This window comes from Vipera ursinii (genome assembly GCF_947247035.1).
Source record: "Vipera ursinii genome assembly, chromosome: 2".
Classification (NCBI taxonomy): domain Eukaryota; kingdom Metazoa; phylum Chordata; class Lepidosauria; order Squamata; family Viperidae; genus Vipera; species Vipera ursinii.
Window position 1 is genome coordinate 100,505,878 of NC_139513.1, and position 23,113 is coordinate 100,528,990.

At 37.5% G+C, this 23,113-nt stretch overlaps 1 protein-coding gene across 1 annotated transcript in view; it reads left to right on the plus strand.

The window, feature by feature from the left end:
- The window catches only part of SLIT3 (slit guidance ligand 3), a gene marked incomplete at its 3' end in the record, with an annotated part of 545,814 nt that overhangs the window by 67,230 nt on the left and 455,471 nt on the right, over positions 1 to 23,113 (plus strand). Inside the window, exon 4 of the mRNA XM_083351312.1 lies at positions 5,351 to 5,422. Within this exon, the coding sequence (XP_083207438.1) occupies positions 5,351 to 5,422 (72 nt within the window). The remainder of the gene's footprint in view (positions 1 to 5,350; positions 5,423 to 23,113) is intronic.

Here is a 23,113-nt window from a genome sequence, read left to right on the forward strand (position 1 = left end):
GTTCCACATGTGTTTATTTCCAGCATCTGTTCTCTCTCCATGTTCATTTTTCATTGCTGCAAATTGTCTCAGTAAATATTCTTTTAAAAGTCTTTGTACTATATTAAACAATTGCAATTTTAACAAATTCACTTTGTCAGGGCTGGCATATTGGTTTTCTATGTAAACATTAATTGGACTCCAACAGTTTCTCTGGGAAAGGAGTAGAGATTATATAAAATAGCTTGTTAAAGTATAAACCACTTGGAGTTTGATGCTTGGTTTCACATATTAATATATCTTGACAGTTATTAGTTTGCTTTTCAAAAAAGCCCTGAAGATATTGAGATAATGAATTTCATAATTAACTAAATGAATTTTATAATTAACCATTAGGTTATAACATGCAGATATGGGCTAGTTCTTGTCAGTTGTCAAACCCTCTAAAGTTCTAAATAATAATAAAGTTATACCCAGATGTTCCCAATAGTTAATTTATTTCATTTCTAAAGAAAGCATTGCTCCCTCAAATACTACATTCCACACCTCTGTTGAAAACCAGATGGATTGGAAGCTAAAGAACAAGGTATTCTGTTTTTGTTTGGCTACTTTTAAACAAGTTAATGTATACATTAGCCTATCCTCTGTTAATCACACCCCAGTGCCAAAGTTTGTCCTAAGATGTTAACTTAGCTTGCTTTCTTGGATCATATGACAGAAAGGCTGCAGTTCTAATATGTCATCTTAGATGAATTGTCCAATGCAAAATGTATATTTTGAAATCTTTGAGGCAAGGAATAAATTGGGATAATAATAATAACAATAACAATAACAACAACAACAATAATAATAATAAAAATGTAAGATGATGTAAGAAAGGTGTAGTTTTGCTATTTCATCAGTCAACTAATACCATCATATTTTTCATAAAACTCAGATCAGTAATAAGAAATTTTAGGAATTTGTACTGATTAGTTTTATATCTTAAATTTAATGAAAAAGTTTTTTTTAATGGAACTTCTTAAACTAATAAATTAATATTCCTTATTAATATTAATAAATTAATATTAAATATTAAATAATATTAATATTAATATTAAATAATATTAATATTAAATAATAAATTAATCTTAAATTAAACCAATTAGTAGATTGCTATTTTTTTTAAAAAAAATTAAATAACATCAAAAGGAGACTCTGGTAATTTAGTAACATACCAAAGAAGTCAGAATGTTGATCATTGTCATAGGTCAGAATTGAGATGATTATGGCTGTTGATACAGTCCATTCAGGGGTATCAAACTCGCAATATCACGTGACATGTCACGACGTGTGGCAACTTTTTTTTCCATTGCCAGCAATGGGGTAGGTGCGTTTTTGACATGATGCATCTGGCCCGCGAGCTGGCAGTTTGACACCCTTAATCTATATTATCCTGTCTGTAAAGTCTGTCTAATTCCAGACTTGCCCAATAGTGGAGTTCTGCTACAATTCCAAGGAGGTGGGATAAAAAGCCTTTAGACTAACAGAGCATTATCATGTGACAGTAAAAAAAAGTCCATGTATATTTCAGAAGTAGATGCAATTATCTATAAATAGTGCAAAGTATTTGAAATTTGGAAACATTTATCTACAATACTTGGTATGGGATAATCAATTGTATTTGTGTGTGTGTGTAAATGTGTGTGTGTGTTTTAGGTGTTGCCATACAGGAATGGAAAGATAGGCTAGTTAGAGATGGGTGTTCTCATCTGTTTCAAAAACCGTGTTGTCCCACCCCCCACCCCCTTGCTCCTGTTACTATTTCATTTTTTTTCCCTATCCTGAATGGAACACGTTTACCTTAAACTTTAAAAGTTTTAATGGGCAGGGGCAAAAAAAGGCTCTTTGTATATGAACGTATGGATGCAGAGATCTACAGCCTTCCTGTAGTTTCTGGAGCTGCAGCCAGTGAGGTTTAGCTGGCAAGGGCTGGGCTAACTATGAGATGATCCAGGTTCAAATCCTGTCTAGCCATGGAAACTCACTGGGTGATTTGGGCCTAGTCATTCTTTCTCAACTCAGTTTACCTCACAGAATTGTTCTTGCTTGAAAGAAAATCCCTATATAAGCTCTATCAAGCTCTTGGAAGAAAGGCAGGGTATAATCAAGCAATTAAATATATCCTGTAGCACCATCAGCATAGGCTATAACAAAGGATGCAAGAGGTGATAATTGGGCACCATGTTTGAAGACTTTTTTTTGCTGTCCTTAATAGAGGGTGGTTTGGTAATTTTCTCTGCCTACTGAATGGATTTCTACGGCAGAAAAAAATAATCTCCCATGCATGCATGCATGCAAAAAAAATGAGCTTGTAACTTTTCTAAAAATTAAAAAAGAGAGGTACATGCTAATGTATCTAAATACAGTTTGATGAACAGCTTGAAGAAACATACATTTTAAATCTGACAAAAGTTTTCTGCTCCAGCATCTCCTGCAAAATGATGAAATAGGATTAGAAAACAGAAACAACTGTCCCCATGCTACTAACAGATAATTATGGTTAAAAAGATGAGACTGGTACTTTTTTCTATTTCTTCCTTTTGTAGAGGAAACTTACAAACCACAAAGTTCATGAGCTCTGGCAGGACATGACACTCTTGGGGATGCTCAAGAGGCTCATTTCCAGCTAAGAACAGACCACCAAAAGCCACTCCTGGATCTAATAACTCTTTTTAGCCACTGGGTAATTCTACTCCTTTAGCAAAGTTGCAACTTTTTGTTTCTGAGGTGGCAAGGGTTTGATGGGCTGGCAGCGCTGGCGAGCTGAAGTGGTGAAGTGATTCATTTGGAACCAAATCCAAAACTGAAAGGGTTTTTCTATTTTTCTAAAACAAGAATTTCTTTATTCATTTTAGATTTGTTTTATTCCCATTATTTAGTTTCAGAGAAGGATGTTGCTTAAAGCAATGCACAATAAAAGAATATTTGTTTTCATGCCTTTCTAAGAAGAACAATGCAAAAGCAGTAGCAGCAAGTTACCAACCCCAAATCAGCAGTCAATAAATCAGAATATCCAATAGCAGAGTTAAACACTTCTTGGCAAATGAATCTTTTAAGCTGACAGCAGAAAGAAAGTCAGAGTCCTGCGGCTGAGTACACTATGCATGCAAGAGCAAAAATCTTTGCTCTTGCTACAGGTCATGTTGTGAAACCAATGGTGCACATACGTAAGGGGAGCCACAGGATCTTTTTAGAAGATGATGAAGTTCAGATGAGAATTGCAGTCAGAATCCATTCTACTTTGGACTTAAAGGGGGGGGGGGATAATCAACAGAGCAAAAAAGGTGTTTCATCACATGTGGGCTGTGAATGTAGTGATTCCTTATCCACATTTTTCTTGGGATTGTACAGCTGTTGCTAAGGGAAGTTGCATGATCCCTGGAAAAGGCTGCTTTAAAATAATTGCAGACAGATGCTACATTCAACCTCACACCTCTTTGCATTCTGAAAACAGTTATCAGCTAGCACAGCTGACAGACTGCTGATCTGAGTCTTTTCTCTTAGTTGAAAATTTGTCAGCAATCTGCCGTACTACTGTAGTTGAAGTTTCCGGGGGTTTTCAGATGTAGCCCCACTTATATGACAATGCATATAAGACTGCAATGAGATTTGAATATCCAAGAATAACAATGAGCAGAAGTATTTCAGATTTATTTCATCTTAGAACAATGATAGATAGATAGATAGATAGATAGATAGATAGATAGATAGATAGATAGATAGATAGATAGATAGATAACCTTTATTGTCATTTTTTACTTTGGGCACAATGGCACACATTAAAAATGAAATTTGGTTGCTTGCTCTCAAAGTGTACACATACATAACACACATTTAAACATACTATATACAACATATATAAAGACCTACACCCTTACATATAAATAACATAGAAATATTAATCACTGACCATCTTGAATACATAATGGAAGGAGGAAGCTTTAGAGTTCACAAGGTTAATACTGTATGGATTATTATCCTTAGAACAATCCTTAGAACAATGTTCTAGTCAGAAAAAAAAATATGGTGTCGCCCATACAGACACCATAGCAGAAACAATTAAGGGTCTGTTCTTACAAGTTTGAATTCTTTTAATTTTGTCTGAGTATTCTATAGGCTTGAATAAGAATCAGTGTTCTCTGTTGCTGTATGCTGACTCCATCATTAAAAAAAAATAAGAACTGGCTTTGGAATTTGTCTTGCCTTATTTTAGGGCAGCATTAAGTTTGTAAGACTGCTCCTATAATATTGTCACATTGGAGAGGAGAGCAAGGCAAACCACAATTAAAATTCGCTGGTGTCTTTGTAGAGCAAATTAAGTTTTATATTGAAACTTCATTGAAATTTGAAGAAGCCCGTGTACCTCTGTGATAATATTGTACAACACTTTTCGAAACAACTTACTCACTGCAGCTAATATAGGGCTGACCTCAACATTTTACCGAATCATAAGTAGGTGAATACTTCTAACATGTTTATCAGAAGGGAAATCAGAACCAGCCATTTATTCCATTGACTTTTTTCACTTGGACCTCTGTTGATATTTTGAAGTGCATTTTTGGTTGTCAACAAAAGTAGAACTTGACATTTCTACTGAGAGTGTTACAATGTGATTCAATTTTTTAGAATAATTTCCCTGATGGATCCACGTGACATTGTAAACCATCATTATTTATTTATTTTTATTTATCTAATTTATATGGCTGTCCATCATACCAAAACTAATTCTGGAAAGCATACAACAAAGCTAAAAGCAATAAATAAATAAAATCATTATTATTCCTAATTATAAAAAAGCATTAAAACTATAACAAGAAAATAACATAGGATGTTAACAATAATGGAGCTACCTCACAAGTTCATCCATTCTTTGGAGTTTCCAGGCTTGCCAACACAATGAGGTCTTAAGCTAGGTTATGAGGTTAACTTCACCTCTGCAGAAGAACATTCCATAATGCAGATGCCACCACAGAAAAGGCCACTGCCTAAGACCTGCCAAATGGGACTTATAACATGAGAAATACATTCAACTCATTAAAAATAAAGCATGTAAAAACTGTGTGTAAGTACAGTATGTGTGTGTGAGGGAGGGAGGGAGGGAGAGAAGAAAAGAAAAGTATCAAATTAACTGCGATGAGTGTTTTGGTATTTGATTTTTGTTTTAATTTCAACTATTTAACTTTTTTTGGAAAAAAAGCATTCTGTGTTAAAAGAAAAAAAATTCATTGGAAAAACTGTCTACAATATCCATTGTAACAATAGTGTTAATGCACACAGCTTTCTGGGAATGTTCACAGATCCTCTATTAACACTGAGTTTCTTTCTTTAGACGCCTGAACAGAAATAAACTGCAAGTTCTTCCAGAACTGCTTTTTCAGAACACACTGAAGCTAACCAGACTGTAAGTATAGTTTTTATTTTTGGCATCCTATATGTGCTTTGGTTCTTAAGTCAGCAATTTTGGCTGTGAGGTTTTGGTATGATGCCTTCTTGAAGTGGATTTTGAAATGTGTCTTGGTTTATTATATAAAATCTTTTGCTGGGAAACATTTACTTGTCTTTTTACTACTCTGTAGATTAATTGTGAAGTCAAAGCTGCCTTGGGTATGTTTCTGTTTCTCTTTTCTTCTCTCATGTGGCTACACATTAGTTAGATAGATCACAAATTTCTACTTCCAGCTTATATTAACAAACTGTGAAACTGAGGGTTAATCTCAAAATGTTTGATAGAACAAAGTAGGTTCATAAGTCTCACAAATGTTGGTTTTCCTCAAACAAAGCATTATTAAAATTAATTACTGTATGTCAAACTGTGATTAATAAAATTGGATGTGAAGTTTCTTAATTTCCTCACATGCTGGCACATTGTAGGAGGACAGCCATATTAGTCTATGGTGGCAAAAAAAATCTGATGAAGTGAACTACAGTACATGAAATCTTATGTCTTTTAATAAAGTTAATTAGTTTGAAAAGGTGCAACCACATTCCATCTGATTTTTTGCATGCTAGGGAAGGAGAAGAATTGTTGTTGTTGTTTTAAAAAAAGATTGAGTATCTGTAGAGGGTAAGCCCACTTCTGTTGTGAAAATCTACAATTTGCGAAGAAAGAAGACTGAAGAAACAAATTAGTTTTGGATGTAGGAGTTTAGGAAATAGGTGTCCATAAAGACACTGATTTTTATTCCAATAATGATTTTGCACAGCTGTGATTATTATCACTTCTCATGATCCCTGCTGTATTTGTTCAGTATGTCCTTATAGTAAACAAGGTCATGCCTTTGTATTCTCATCTAGATAAGATAAAAGATCTAATCATAATTTGCAGTATAATATCAAATTATATAAAAGAAATATATTTGTGAATCATAATAGCAACCATCAGACTTGTTTTGAAAGCCGCTTACTGCATTTCAGTATTTTATTCTGATTCATAAAAAAGGTTCATCTGCATAATTTGTGCTGATATACAACTTGGCTGTATCCTGAATACTGTGTGCATGTGCACATGCACACACTCTCTCTCACACACACAGTTTTGACAACTTGATAGTCTCAGTATAGGAATGACTCTTAATACATTAATAGGATGAAGCTAGTACCCTCGTATTTCCCATCTTTGTTTCCAGTTGATAATTTCGCCTAATTTTTTTTCCAACCAAAATAACTACAACAAATGTGATTATTAGAATATTTTATCTGAAAGAGTTAGTGATGTTCTTTCAGTAAATAAATTCTTTTTCACTAACAGTATATAGTTAAAATTTCCATCTGTATTTGTGGTATAAGAATGAAGGTTTCAAAATGACAAAGTCCCACTTTATTTGCATGGTCTTTCCTGGATTTCCAGTCGTAATTTATATTTTCAATAATAGTTTAAATTTCTGTATTTTGTGGGGAAATGGAATGAAAACAAGCCCTTGACAAGCTATTTAAATACTTGTAAAGCTATGAAGAACAGTTTTATCCTTCAACTGGCCAATTAAAACAAAAGAAATGGGGGAATACAGTTGCAGTGTCTTTCAATGATAGAAAGGGTCTGAAGATTCTATTATTATTTCATGTCCTTTTGTGACATCTGTTTGACATTATGGGTGGGAATATACAAGAAAATCAACTTTAAAAAGCAATGCAAAGAATCCTGTTAAATTAGTTTGATTCATACATTTCTGGGAGGAGAACTCCAGAAATTATGCATTGTGTGTTTGCATTTTATTCCAAGGTCATTTGGTTCAAGCTTTGCTGTACATTATTTATAGAACAGTATCTTCCCTGTCTGTGATGTTAAAAGGGAAAAAGTTTTCTGACATATTTGAATAATGTTTATATTCAGTTCCCATCCCAAGTATTTGACTTAAATCATAGAGTTTCAAGAAACAAGGCCAAATTTTTTGGAAGTCAGTCTCTGGACAATTTAGATGTCTTAAAATAGACATTCCCATTGTTAGATTCATATTTCTGTAATAAGTGGATTTAAGTAGTAAAGGATGAAGTAATAAGAAATGGCTAGTTAGCATTCAATGTTTACCTACCTGATCAAACTAAAATTGGCATTTCGTGTTTCCCAAGTGAAGAATTTCAGAACTTCGCTCAGAATATAGCCATCAATCTTTCTGTGGTAACTCAACCAGCATTCTGGAACTTAGTGAGGAAAAGGCACATTACTTAGATAATATGTATTCCAGAGAAAAACCTCTGGAATTGTTGATATATCTCTCAACAATTCCAGAGTTTTCCTCTTACACTTACATAGTAGTGAATGTCCTGCTCCTGGCTTGTTTATGGCTATACCAATGCTCCATTTTCATAGTTAACCTCTTTGCTCTAAGGCAGGGGTAGGCAACCTCGGCTCTTTTATGACTCATGGACTTCAACTCCCAGAATTCCTGAGCCAGCTTGGCTGGCTCAGGAATTCTGGGAGTTGAAGTCCATGAGTCATAAAAGAGCCAAGGTTGCCTACCCGTGCTCTACTAAGGCCTTTCACTTTCAGGCTTGACAAATCAAGGTCTCAGAGAAAATGTGCTTCATTTATTTTTATTATTTTTTTTTAAAAAAATACTTGTACAATGAGCATGTGGACCTTGCAAAAACAGTCGGTTTGGTATTTTTCTCCCTAGACATATTTCCCCTTTCAGCAACTATCAATGCTTTCATGACTTTTTGTTTTCTTCATATTGATGGGTGGGGGTCTTCTACTCTCAGGTTCTAAAGTTGAGCAGGCCACTTCCATATCAAGAACTTTCTTCTAAGAATTGAAAGATCCTATATTGAACACTAAAGTTTTGAACTTTTGCTGTAACCATTTTACTGGTCTGTTATAGTCCTTGGTTTGTGACTGCAGTTGGGATTGGAACATCTGTTGCTAGGTGATGGAATTGTTAAGTGAGTAGTATCCAATTTTATGGACTGTTTTGCTGTGGTCATTAAGTGATACTTGTGGCTGTCAAGCAAATCTGGCTTCCCCCCCCCCATTGACTTTGGTTGTTGGATGTCCCTTGGGAACATTCCAATCATTGGATTGCATGGCAATCATGTGACCCCAAGATGCTACAACCATCATAAATATAAGTTAGTTGCCAGGTGCCCAAAATTTGATCATGAGAACACAAGGACAGTGTTACAGGACATAGGTTACTTTTTTCAGTGCTGTCGTAACTTCGAACAGCCATTAGACAAATTGTTGTAAGTTGAGGACTCCTGCCTTTGCTTATTTAAAAAAGACAAAATGCTATACAAATGCTCATACTTTCTTTTTTTTTTAAAAAAAAATCCTTTTAAGCTGTTATCTCCAAGTCTTGTTCCAACCCAAATTTGGGGCACACCTAATATAGTTAAAGGCATTCATGCTTCGCCCAAAAACTATGAACATGGTACAACATTTAGAAGTTTTCTTTATGAGCCCAGAGAAACTGAAGTTGGCCCCACTCTTCTCTTCAATAATGTTTTTAGCTTGTGGTTATAGAAAAACCTTTACTACTCAGAGCCTACATGCTGCAATTTGGATGTCTTTAGTGGATGTGTGGGGTAGGACTGTTTCTAATCCCGGGCCTCTCTGCTTTAAACAACTTGGAAAGTGTCTTCCAATTACTTGGGATGTCTTTTGCAGTTAGTCAGAGGATGATAGCTAATCTTGAGAGGCAAGTGCCTTGTCAGAATGTGCCCTTAAATTAAAAGGCTCATCTCACATGAGAGCAGGTGCTAGTAACTCACCTTTTACTTGAGCTCAAGTTATTAAGCCCTGGGAGGGCAAACGAAACATGTCCGAAGGAAATAGAAGGTTGCTATGGTTTTAGCTCATTCAGGAATTGAGGCTTTACTGTGTACAGATCCCAGCAGGTCTGTTCAGAAGATGGTAAATAATTACAAGGAACGTCAGGTCTCCGGAGGCCACTTCAGGTTTGAAAGGATGTTCTCGAGGTCAGAGGTGACAACTAGAGACTGCCTAGAGATTTTTGTACCATTTATCAAGCTGAAGCTATTTTTATTGCTTTCACTGTGCTCTGTCTCTAAATGGTATAATTTGAGCAAAATCGTGTCTGGAAAAGTGACTCTGGTTGCAAGCCCTTGTGGCATCTTTCTGTTTCCAGTGTAAGGCCAAGGGCTCTGCTTATTTTCTTCAAGTATGAAAGGAACGTTAACAAATTATCTGAGCTGAGCAGAAAACAAATGAGGGGATGTCAGAAAGTGAATAATTGAGGTTTCATCCTGAATTTCCAGTCTCCCCAGTGTGAAGTTAGCAATTCAAAACTAATGTGTACAGATGTTTTTCCCACTTTTTTTTTAATAAAGCAGAAGAGAAAGAGAAGTGGCAGCAAGTATAAAGGCATGATTATAAGTATCATTTTATGCTGATTCCTGCAAAGATTTTGCTGCTTAGGAAGTGTCTCTATACAGTAATGAACAAGATTGTAACTTTCTCAACAGATTTTAACAAGGCTTTTTTTCTATTGTTTTTGTTCACTTTCTTCACTGGAACCTTTTAGGATAGATTGGAAGGTGGTAGTGGTGGAGTTTCTAATACTTGATTTATTCCTGTATTAGGATACACTTTACCAAAAATACAAAAGCAAGCCTTAGTTTTCCAGAGAGTAAACAGCTGCTTCAATATATTTTCCAATTTTGATTAGTTAGAATTTTATTTTCTGAGTTAATTTGCTAATTTTACTTGCTTATTTGTTGACTTCCTATCCTCTGAAATACAAAGATCCTCAGCAGTTTAGAATACAAGTTTATTTATTTATTTATTTATTTATTTATTTATTTATTTGTTTGTTTGTTTTTATAAACCGCCCTTCTCCCGAGGGACTCGGGGCGGTGTACAGAGTAAGGTAGGCAAACATAATGAAACAGTACTGAAAAACAATAAACAAAACAAACTGGGACCCCAATTAGAGCTATCAGGCCAGGCCGGACTGCTGGAATAGGTAAGTCTTCAAGTCGCGCCGGAAGGTGCGGAGGTCAGGGGCCATCCGGATTTCAGTTGGTAAGCAGTTCCAGAGGGCTGGCGCACCCACTGAGAATGCCCTCCCCCTGGGGGCCACCAGCCGACATTCCTTGAGCGGTGGCACCCTGAGGAGGCCCTCTCTGTGGGAGCGCACAGGGCGGTGGGGTGTTGACATTGGCAGAAGGTGCTCCCGTAGGTAGTCCGGACCCATGCCATGTAGGGCTTTGTATGTCATTGTTAGCACCTTGAACTTCACCCGGAAGGCAACTGGAAGCCAGTGCAGCGCACGGAGGAGAGGTGTGATATGGGAGTATCGGGAGGCTCCCAAAAGTGTCCGTGCCGCTGCACTTTGCACCAGTTGAAGCTTCCAAGTGGATCTCAAGGGCAGCCCCATGTAGAGAGCGTTACAGTAGTCTAGGCGAGAGGTCACAAGGGCATGGGTGACTGTACGTAAGGCATCAAGGTCCAGATAAGGCCGTAGTTGGTGCACCAGTCGAACCCGGGAGAAGGCCCCCTTGGTCACAGCTCCTATGTGATCTTCCAGGGAGAGCTGTGAGTCTAGGAGGACACCCAGGTTGCGGGCCCTATCAACAAGGGGTAGTAACTCACCCCCGATGTTAAGGGATGGGATGCTCTGAGTAACCTGGCTTGCCGGTACGTACAGCCATTCAGTCTTGTCCGGGTTCAGTTGAAGCCTGTTCCTCCCCATCCATTCCCGGACCGCTTTCAGGCAGCGGGACATCACGTCGAGGGCATCACTGATGTTGTTTGGAGTTGAGATGAAAAGCTGGGTGTCATCAGCATACTGATGGTACCCTACTCCAAAGCTACAAATGATCTCACCCAGCGGTTTCATGTAGATGTTGAACAGGAGAGGCGAGAGGACCAACCCCTGAGGGACTCCGCAAACGAGAGGCCTCGGAGTCGACCTCTGTCCCCCTGCCAGCACCGACTGCGAGCGACCCTGGAGAAAGGAGGAGAACCAACACAGAACCGTGCCTCCCACTCCCAGTCCCCTGAGGCGCCGCAGCAAGATACCATGGTCGATGGTATCGAAAGCCGCCGAAAGGTCTAATAAGACTAGGACAGAGGAATGGCCCCTGTCCCGGGCTCTCCAGAGATCATTCATCAGAGCGACCAATGCCGTCTCCGTGCTGTAGCCCGGCCTGAAGCCCGATTGGCACGGGTCTAGATAAACCGCTTCATCCAGGACCTGAGGAAGTTGGTGCGCCACCATGCTCTCAACAACCTTCGCAAGGAAGCGAAGATTGGAGACTGGACGAAAGTTATTCAATGAGGATGGGTCCAAGGTGGGCTTCTTGAGGAGAGGTCTCACCACTGCCTCCTTCAAGGCAGTGGGGAAGTGACCCTCACTCAGAGAAGCAGAGATGACCGCCAGGAACCAGCCTCGTGTCCCCTCTCGAGCCGCATAAGCCAGCCAGGAAGGGCACGGGTCCAGTAAGCATGTGGAGGAGCTCAACCTCCTCATAATCCTGTCCACTTCCTTAGGAGTCACAGGATCAAATTCCTCCCAGATGACATCGACAAGACTGTCCATGTCTTGTTCTTCCAACTCAGCCCAGTTGGAGTCCAGGCCGGTTCGAATCCGAGCAATTTTATCCAGCAGATATTGACCGAATTCCTCGGCTCGACCCTGCAAGGGTTCCTCCCTCACCTCTTGGTTCAGTAGGGAGCGAGTCACCCTGAACAAGGCAGCCAGGCGATTATCTGCAGACGCGATGAGGGTGGAAAAGTAGTCAAATGCAGTGAAAATTTATGGTATACTAATAAAAAAAAAATGAAAACAGTGCAGTACTTTGAAGCATCCAGAGCAATGGTCTGAAAGATAGAACTAAAGTTAATCCCAATAACCTCCATAAAAATAACATAAAATAAAAGGCTGCAGAGTGCTCTGCAGTGATCTTGAAGCAGGAACAGGAGTTGCAGATAGAGTTAGAAAGTTAGAAAGGGTCAGCTGCAAGAAATGCTAGCTACTTTTTGCTCAATTTCAGGAAGCAAATATGTTTTTTAGTGATGCAGCTTTCCATGGGAATGGTTTTAATACTAAAAGTTCAAGAAGCTTAAATTCCCCCTCTGATGAGTCCTTCCCTATTCTGGGCCTGAACCAGATTGGGACCTTCACATTTCCTTGGAGAGCTAGTTCTTTTCTCTGAAAGTGTGTTGATTCGGGGTGTGAGTATTAAACACTGTTAATAGATTTAGATGATAGAAACACATCTCCACTCCAATTACGCATTTATAAATTTCCTACAACTGTCACAAAATCAGTGGGATACATACATTCTGATCAATTAAATAAACATGCTGAAAGAACATGTAGCTCTGAGTAATACTTGGAATCTTTTGAAGCCTTAAGTCTCTCTCTCTCTCTCTCTCTCTCTCTCTCTCTCTCTCTCTCTCTCTCTCTCTCTCTCTCTCTCTCTCTCTTTCTCTCTCTCTCTGTCTTTGTGTGTGTGTGTGTGTGTGTGTGTGTGTGTCTCCGTTATTCCCAAAAGCACCTAAAAAACTGTTGTAGGGAAAAAAAGAAAATTGCTGTGTGCTGTCTAGGATCCTGTGGCTACATTTGCATTTGCATTTTTCACTGGTAACATCTGTGCAATTTGTGTGAAAAAATAAATAAACTGTGCCAGGGAACTATTCTTATTCAAACCAATCATTTTCTCTGGCATCAGATGACTTTAGTTCAAAGATGAGGATAAAAGGAGGTGGGGGATGGAAGCAAGATTTCTTGGCATCTGAAAGGTGTCACTTAACAATTTTTAGATTTCATTCTTGTTCTGAAATCCTAAATTCCCTTTGCTTGGGTTCTTCCAAACTTTTGAATATATAGTGTGTGTTGTGTATGATAGGGGAGGGAAAAAGAAATAAATTGGCTAGATTGCTAGTTCTGGTAGAGTCTACAAATAGGAGGTCCAAAATACATGGTAGAGAAGCAGAATTTGAAAGCGTACTGTAGGTACATGAAAGAAAATGATATAACTGTGAAGTCCTTAGTGCTCACTAAGCTTAGCTGTTTGCTTGCAGATGTTTGATTAACCAACAAGGTAATATCGTCAGGGTACCATATGCTCCTCTGTTGAAATTTGATATAATATCCATGAAGCCATATTATCACAGTTGTTTGTGATAATAAACAATTAGGATTTTAATAAAAAGAGAGCACTTGTAGTTCAGGTTGAACCATGGGGTCCTTGGTGCTTTCTGAACTGGGTTGTTTTCTTGCAGGCATTTCATAATAGGGTTTTTATTTTGAATGTTCTGCTTCTATGTGCCATGTGTGTGTGTGTTATGACCTGTACAGCATCCCTATGATCATATGATCAAAATCCTGATGCTTGGCATCTAGTTCTTATTTATGACGGTTGCAATGTCCCTGGGTCATGTGATCACATTTTGAAATCTTCTGACAAATAAAGTCAGTGGGGAAGTCAGATTCACTTAACAACTGTGGCACGAACTTTAAACTGCAGTGCTTCACTTAACAGCGGTGGCAAGAAAAGTCATAAAATGGGGCAAAACTCACTTAACAAATGTCTCACTTAACAACAGAAATGTTTGGCTCAATTGTGGTCATAAGTTGAGGACTACTTGTATACACACACACACACACACACACACACATACATGTATATGTATAGCACTTAGCTATACATATACTTAGCACCTAGACTTACATACCACTTCATAATGCTTTACATACCTCTCTAAACAGTATACAACATTTATATACAATGTGTGTGTGTGTTTGTGTGTGTATACACACACACATTTGCTGTAAATAGTATATCGCAAATGTACGATATATTTAATGTAATATGGCTGTATTTACAGGGTATTGGCAATATATTGCCTCTGGCATGTGAATGAACTTTGTGGTCCAATCCAACATATGCCAGGATAGACACATTCATCACTATGACTTGAACCAGCTGAAAACACAGTCTCACACTTTTGTTTGATTATGGATTTTTTCATAGCAAACAAAGACGAGAGCAGAAGCATTTAGGATATAATTTCTGAATATACAGAAAAGATTCATTAGCAAAAGATGAGTGACTAATTTTAATTCCATTATAACATGTATAAGAATCTGGTTTTCTGAATGTTGAGATTGTGGGATTTTAACTGAGAAGTAGAATGCAGATCTAAAGAGTAAATAACAATAAAAAGTGTTAATAAGATAGCCAAAGATGTTCTTTGACTTTAGCTAAGTGAATGGCAAACAATAGGTTTGGGCATAATTATGCATACTCTGTTAATTATTTGACAATGGATTAATGAATTACAGTATTACAGATTTATTTTTGAAATTATTACAGTACTATTAGAAAATTGTCAAACATGTCTCAGGTTTCTACTCAAAGATAAGGATATTTGAATACTGGCTTTTGTGGTAACTGTTTCACATAGAGAATGGAGTACAGTACCTACTATGTCTTACCCCATGGGCTTCTTCCATTGTGAAATTTTCATACCAGCTTTGCTTTGAACTCTCTTCATATTATGCAGAAGGTTTATACGATATGCTGTTCTACATTATTGTGCATTGGTATCATATTGCTTCTGACTCATTTATTGCATTTTTTTTATTAAGCTCTCTCTTTTCATATATAAAATATGCATTACATGTGGATGCTGCTTCTGAAGTGGCAAAGAACCAGAATAGGAACTCCTGGTTCTGTTTAAACAAGGATACAGGCCTTTTTGAGTTGTGGATGGAGTATGTGTTTATAAGTCAGGTTCAGAATAGTGCTGGAAATGACCTTGGAGGTCTTCTAGTCCAGCCCCTGTATCATTTCAGACAAGTGGCTGTCCAGTCTCTTCTTAAAAACCTTGAGTGATGAAGAACACATAACATCTGAGGGAAAGCTGTTCCACTGGTTAATTGTCCTCACTGTTAAGATGTTTCTCCTTAATTCCAGGCTGCTTCTCTCCTTGATTAGTTTCCTAATTGATTAGTTTGCCTTCTGGTGCTTGGGAAAATAAATTGACCTCCTCTTCCTTCTGGCAGCCTCTCAAATATTGGCACAATGCTATCATGTCACTCCTAGTCCTTCTTTTCTCTAGACTGTCCATTACTCAAATCCCGCAACCGTTCTTCATATGTTTTAGTCTCCAGGCCTTTAATCGTCTTAGTTTCTCTTCTTTGCACTTTTCCCAAAGTTTCAACAACTTTTTTGTAATGTGGTGACCAAAACTGGATGCAGTATTCCAGATGTGGCCTTATTAAGGAGTTATAAAGCGGTACTAATACTTCATATGATTTTGATTGTATGCCTCTGTTTATACAACCAAGGATTGTATTAGCTTTTTTGGCTGGTGCCGCACATTGCTGACTCATGTTTAAGTGATCATGCACTAGGACTCTAAGGTCCTCTCACAGTTGCTGTTTTTGAGCCAGGTTTTGCCTAGATGTAGTGCCATTAAGGATTGTTCTTTGAGTATGGTTTGTCAGCCAGTTACAAATCCATCTGGTGGTGATGCTGTCTATCCCACCTTTTTCTAGCTTACCAAGAAGTAGCTTGTGGTCTACTTTGTCAGATGCCTTGCTGAAGTCTAAATATACTATGTCCACAGCATTTCACTAGTCTACTAATTTAGTTACTTTGTCAAAGAAAGAAGTAAGATTGGTTTGGCATGATCTGTTTTTAACAAACCTGTGCCGGCTACTAGTTAGAACTTTATTTGTTTCTAGAACTTTATTTGTTTCTAGATCAGGAGTGTCAAACTCAATTTCATTGAGGGCCACATCGGCATTGCGGTTGCCCTCGGGGGGCCGGGTGGGTATGGCCAGGGTGGGCATGGCCTACTGGGTGGGCATGGTTAGAGTGCATATGGCCTGCTGGGTGGGCGTGGCCAGCTCTACATCGTTGGCATCAAGGGTGCCTATGGGGGCCTGGGCAGGAGTGGGACAAATCTGAGGGTCTCTGGCAGAAGGAGGGTCTCTGGGCCAGGGCCAAGGCAGTGGGGGCCGTTCCCTCACTGTTTCCAGGATGGCTTCGTGGGCCGCATGAAACCACTTCGCGGGCTGGATCCGGCCCCCGGGCCTTGTGTTTGACATGTCTGTTCTAGATGTTCACAGATCTTTTTTATTATTTTTTCCAGTATCTTCCCAGGTATTCATATTAAACTGATTGGTCTGTACTTTCCTGGTTTTGTTTTCCCCCCTTTTTTTGAATATGGGTACCACACCAGCTCTTTTCCAAACCTCTGGTAGTTCTCAGTGCTCCAAGATTTTTTAAAGATATGATACAATGGTTCTGAGATAACATCTGCCATCTCCTTCAGATCTCTGGGGTGTAATCCATCAGGTCCCACTGATTTATATTCATAAAGGTCAGACAGGTGTTCTCTTACCATTTTCTTGCTAATTTTAATTTTTATTTCTAGTTCATCGTTTATGGTTATGTCTGGTAGGTTGGTCCTTAGTTTCTTTTTGTGTTAAGACTGATGCAAAGAATGAGTTAAGCAGCTCTGCTTTCTCTCTACTACCTGTTACCTCCTTGCCACCTTCTCTCTTTAGTGGAATGACTGTTTCCTTGACTTTTTTATTATTTATATATTGAAAGAAACTTTTTTTATTATTATCTTTGAGCTTTGTTTCAAGTTTTGTTCATTCTGAGCCTTTGCTTTTCTGACCATCTTTGCAAATTCGGGCTATCTGCTGATATTCTGCCTTAGTTGTGTGTTCCTCTTTCCATTTTTTGTACTTATCCTTTTTGTCTTTTGGTTTATCAGAGAGATCTTTGTGCAACCCTTCTGGTTTCTCCTTGGATTTCTTATTTTTCTTTTTTAGTGGCATTGTGTTTGACTGGGCTTTTATGATTGTATTTTTCATTGTTTCCCATACATCTTGAGTTGTTTTCCCCTTTAGGATTTTTATCCATGAAACTTTGCTTAGACTCTTTCTGAGTTTGTTAAAATCAGCTCTTTTAAAATTTTAGACATTGATTGGATTATATTCTATTTCTTGTGTTTCCATTATATTGAATTCCTGTATGACATGGTTCTGGCAGTTTCAATTTCCTCTATCACTTCTTGTCTATTAGTAAGAATTAGGTCTAGTATAGCTTTTCCTCTAGTTCCCTCATCTACCTTTTGGGTGACAAAGTTGTCAGCTAAGTTAATTAGGAATCTGTTCGATCTTCCACTTGTTGCAGAGTTTGTTTCCCAGTTGTTATCAGGATAAATTCTCCCATTACTACTGTGGTATGTTTTCTACATACATTTGTTAATTGATTAGCAAAGAGTCCATCTATTTCTTCTGCTTGGTTTGGTGGCCTGTAGTATACTCTTATAGAAATGTCATTCTTTTTTCCTTTTATATTGACTCATATGGGTTCTAGGAGATTTTATCCTTGGTTTTGTGTATTTCTGTAGAGATGTAGTGAGCTTTTATATACAATGCAACTCCACCTCCTCTTTTGTTGGGTCTGTTTTGTTGTAGCTGCTTTTGTTTCTTCCTTTGATCACAATCAGTTTATATCTGATTCAGACCTTCTGTTGTTTATTTTATCTGTTAGCTAAACTTTGATGGCTTGATTTTGCAATATAGGATGGGCAATAAAGGATGGGCAAGATGATGAGCACAGTATCACTGTGAACACTGTACCTGTGGTGTGTGGACATCCTTAAATAAGAGGTTTCATCTTCAGTTAGTAGTAGTATATTCAGATGGAAGTAGATTTCCTCAAGCAGACATCCCTTAGGAGAAAAAGAAATACTCCCACTGACATTTTTTCTTTTCAGTGTTAGAGGACTGCAGGACTGCAGGAGAGGGGAGTGTCTAGTGAAAAAGTGCTGTGATTGACAGTCTGGGAACAGAGCAAATAGCTTTGGTGTGGCTTGAAAACTGAAGCAGACAAGGTAAGCAGCAGGAGAATTTCAGCTATGTCGTGGGAAATAGCCTTAGCAAGCTCTCTGATTAGCAGTGGAGTGCAAATCTCTTGGGTCATTGCTAGGGTTCAGAAGAGCAAAGAACTGCTGGTATGTCAAATTGCTGCCATATTTCATTCACAGGGGGGAAAACAGGCAGGTTGAGTATTTGATTAGAGTTTATTGATGTTAGGGGCAGGCAACCATTTAAGGCGCTTTAAAAAAAACATTAGCAGAAATTACTTGAGAGCTCTGAGAAAATGGCAATATTTCTGTTTGATAGTAAGAAACAGTAACCTTGCTTTTACTTCTTTTAATGATAGGTTTATTGGGCATTATTTACAATTTTATAGCAGAGAGAAGATGATAGAAGGCCAAAAAGACTTTTACTACTGGATTAAAAGCTTGCGATCAGAAGATAGAGAACAATTTGATACAGTTTTCTCTTTTTCAGTATTATTGATTAATGGTATTATGCAATTGGAAATCAACATAAAAGTTGAATGATGGTTTTAAAGGTTGCAAGCCACCATAGTAGTCAAACATGGCCAAGAAAAATACTTTAAACAATGTCTACATTGTCAACTAACCCATGCCTGCACTACAATATATACATTTAAAAAACAATTCTCAGAGGATTAGAAGTTAAATAGAATAGAATTCTAATTAGCCAACAGAAAAGCCAGGTGATGTGAGGACTCTGTGAAGAAACTAAAGGCTTGGTGTACACATTATGGAGATTTGATCAAGGAAAGAACAACATTTTTGTATTTTTCCAGATCAAATTGGTTCATTTTGCAGATGTGGGATTGTACCTGCGGTCTTGATGTAGAGTAGACTGCCACAGGAAATAACAGCCAAAGGATTCCACCCTTTTGGATTATTTCTTCAGATCAGGAAGAGAATGAGGGACCACTGACTCTAAACTGTGTTTTGAGGGAGAGGAAAGTCTCATTTAGGAAGAGGGGAGATATGATAGATTTTAAGTCTTGTTTGCTCAGATGCTCATACAAGAAGCAACTGCAGATTGGGACAGACTAGGTAGGGAGCTGAACCAGAAGTCCAGGGGTATAGAGGTTAGCATGTTCCTGTGTGATACGTGTGTGTCCAGGACGAATGTTGGGTGGTTTAGAATAATGGACAAGGTCACTGTAATTATTATTAGGCCAAAGAGTGGCATGGATAGACTGACACAAAAGAGGAAACCGTTTTCCGCTGTTCTGCAGTTGGAATTACAATGTATTCCCATTGGGATTTTAAAATAGTAGGCAGATCAAAGGGATAGAACTGAATGCAGTTTTTTTTTATTACATGTCAAGATTTTGGTGAGATTGGAAAAGATGGGATAGACAGTAACATTCTTGAGAATCCTTTTGTTCTTTTCCACTGCTGCTGTTTGCCAGCTTTTTCCCATTTGATTCTATCTGATGACTGGACCATTTTTGTCCTAATTGCTCTTTCCTGCATTCCTATATGATGTCATAATTGTCTGACAAATATGAATATTTGGAAGTATTATTAAAGGCAAATAAGACAGTGTTTTCTTTATGAAACTGAAGATCACAGATAGTTGATGAATGGAATACTCAGTTATATTTCTGCATCTGTCTGTCTGTCTGTCTGTCTGTCTGTCTGTCTGTCTGTCTATCTATCTATCTATCTATCTATCTATCTATCTATCATCTATAGTTTTTTTGTCATTTGAAGAGTGTCAGTGTATGGATAAGATTGATATTTGCTTAGTTAGCACGATGGCTGCCATTTGTCAGAATTATCTGTAATGTGTTGTGAATAGGTAGACTAAGGACGCCACCAGTAAAATATGACCCCATTTAATTATCTTACTTTGGACTCTGAATTAAAAATTTGCTTTATGAAATAACTTCATGATCTTTTGTGATAACCTGCTCACAACTGACTGAATAGTTCAATGGTATACGGCATTCTACATTTAAGCACATGTTGTGCAGAATTCAAACATGTAGAATATGTTGCACTTTTCTGTGGTCCATCTTTGAAGCAGAAAATGTACTTCTATATAGGAAAAAACTTGAATGTCTCATGTGCACTGTCACATCATATGTATTTGGATAATACAGTAAAAATACTTTTCTTTCATGAAAATGCTTTATTTTAATTTTAATTTTTTTTGAGAAAAATTGTCATTTATCAAATGATTGGCCCTTAGCTTGAACACCAGACTGTACACATACTGTGCCAGAATTACCATGCTGTTGTTGTCAGGAGGCAAAAATCTGTTTTTCATTTAAATAATAAGACTTCCTTTCATTTTAGATTTCTTTTCCACAACTGTGGTTACTTTAATTTAGAATAGCCTGACTTCTCTGCAATGTTACCTATTGTTGCATATGGTTGTTACTTTATCAATATTAGGTTGAGATCATTCTATATTTCCACCTTTTTTGTTTCACAATAGTTTTTAAATATTAAAGACACACACACACATACTAATAATTTGATTTGCTTCAAATTATATCAAAACAGAATAGCTAACTAGTTTACTACTACTAACTACTTTATCAATATTAGGTTGAGGTCATCCTATATTTCCAGCTTTGTTGTTTACAATAGTTTTTAAATATTGAATACATGCTTATATACATTCTAATGATTTGACTTGCTTCAAATTATATCACAACAGAATAGCAGACTAGTGAAATTTGGCACTTCCATTCATATTTAGTACTGAGAAAGTTCCTTATAAAGAAGAAGCCATGGCAGAAGGGCAAATGGGACATGTTTGCACAGAGAAGTTCAAATCCATGAAAAGAATGAGAGAAAATTGTTGCTTGATGGCTGCCTGTGTGTTTGAATCTGGTCTTCCTGCTGTTGTACCATGAAGCCTTCTATTAATAATTGCAGTTTGGTGAATTAAGGCTAATGGGATATGTGGATTTTGCATTTATGTTTTCTACTGATTTTATAGCCTTAGATGGCTTAATTGGAAAGGCAGAAATACACATGCATGTGCATACATGTGAAGCCGCAGGCTGTGTATAATACAGTTTGCACGCAGTTTATCCACACAAATTTGCACTCCTGACAGTCTTAATTCTTCTGGGGAAAACAGGGATACTTGTTTCTGGAGAAATTGAGGATGACTATATTTAAGTACATTATAAAAATAGTCTGCAATTAAGGGCTAAAGTTTCTCCAGCAGAACTTTTCCATTTCCAAAAAAACCATGTGAGGACGTTGATTAGTAACAAAACATATGAAAGAGCAAATGATATAAAATTTGGTTGCCGTGCATATAGATAGTTCTCGTTTATCAATGGTAAGTAAGACTGGGGACTTTGTTGCCTAGCAAAGTGGTCATAAGGCATGACATCATGTGACAGCACTGACTTATGATGACAATTTAAGTGGTTCTGCCATTAGGTGAATCCCTCATAGTTGCAGTGTCCACGGTAACGTGATTGCCATTTACAATCTTCTTCTGGCTTCCCTGTTGGCTTTGTTTGAGGCTTGCAGTGAAGGTTGCAAATGGTGATCACACTATCATGGGGATGTTGTGACAGTCACAATTACAAAGATCAATTGTAAGGACTCGTTGTTTAGTGTATTGTAACTCTGAACAGTCACTGAACTTGTGGACATTAAACAAGACTACTTATTCATTTGGGTTTTACACTGGTTTCCATCTGGTTTTAAGCTGACTGTATTTCTCTATATTTGTATATGTGTGAGAGAATGAGAATTGTACCATATATTTTTATTTGGAAATTTGACATCTGGGCACTAAAGAGACATTTTACAGATTAAAGTTGTAGCCTAAACTGGGAAATTAAACTGAATACATCTGAAAGTAACAATAATGTTGTTCCACAACATTGGTACATACAGTAATTAATTCTAAATTTGTGGACATTTAGCACTTACTACATAACTTGTGCTACTAGCCATTTAATTAATATTCTTAGATGAAATTCATATTCATATTTACTGCTATAAATGCCTGATAATGATTTGTCTGTGAAAATTCTAGCATGTAACATGGGTGAATCTTTATCCATATTTTCCAATTGTTTATTAGAGTGTCAGATTTTTTTTAATGTTACTATACCCAAAATGGACTACATATGTAAATCCAAAATTTCCCACAATAACTTTAATAGTGTAATTTGCTAATAAGTATAGCGTTAAGTTTGGAACATTAAAACTGCAGGACATTTTTTTTAAGTTCAGGAAATAACATTGAAATAGTAAGAATTTCACATAACTAAGCAAGGCTGTTCATGTCATGTTTAAGGATTAAAGCATTAACGGTTACATTCCAATTCAAAATATGAAGATGAGTTAGCTAAAAATAGGATTTACTTTGAAAAAGAAGTCAACAGCCTGGAATCATGGATATTAGGAGTTTTTCATGGTATAAAAATCACAGATGAAATAAAAACTGATCAACATAAAAATTGTTGCTTTGCACACTTAAAACGAAGCATCTATAAAGCAGGCATGTCCACCTTTTGGGAAGGCATTGAGTGAAGAGAAATTGTCTTGGATCGCATATACTGATAGCAGTGGCCCCCAACCTTTTGGGCACTAGAGACCAGTTCTGTGGAGAAAGGTTTTTCAGTGGAGGAGGGGCATGGTTTTGCATGCTGCCTGTATCTTGCAATGGGGCTTTGCTTGTTTACGTGGACCAGTTGCTGGCATGCCGTGGACTAGTCCCGGTTCTCAGACCAGGGCCTGGGAGCCCTGACATGTAGAATATATAATAAAATTAATGTA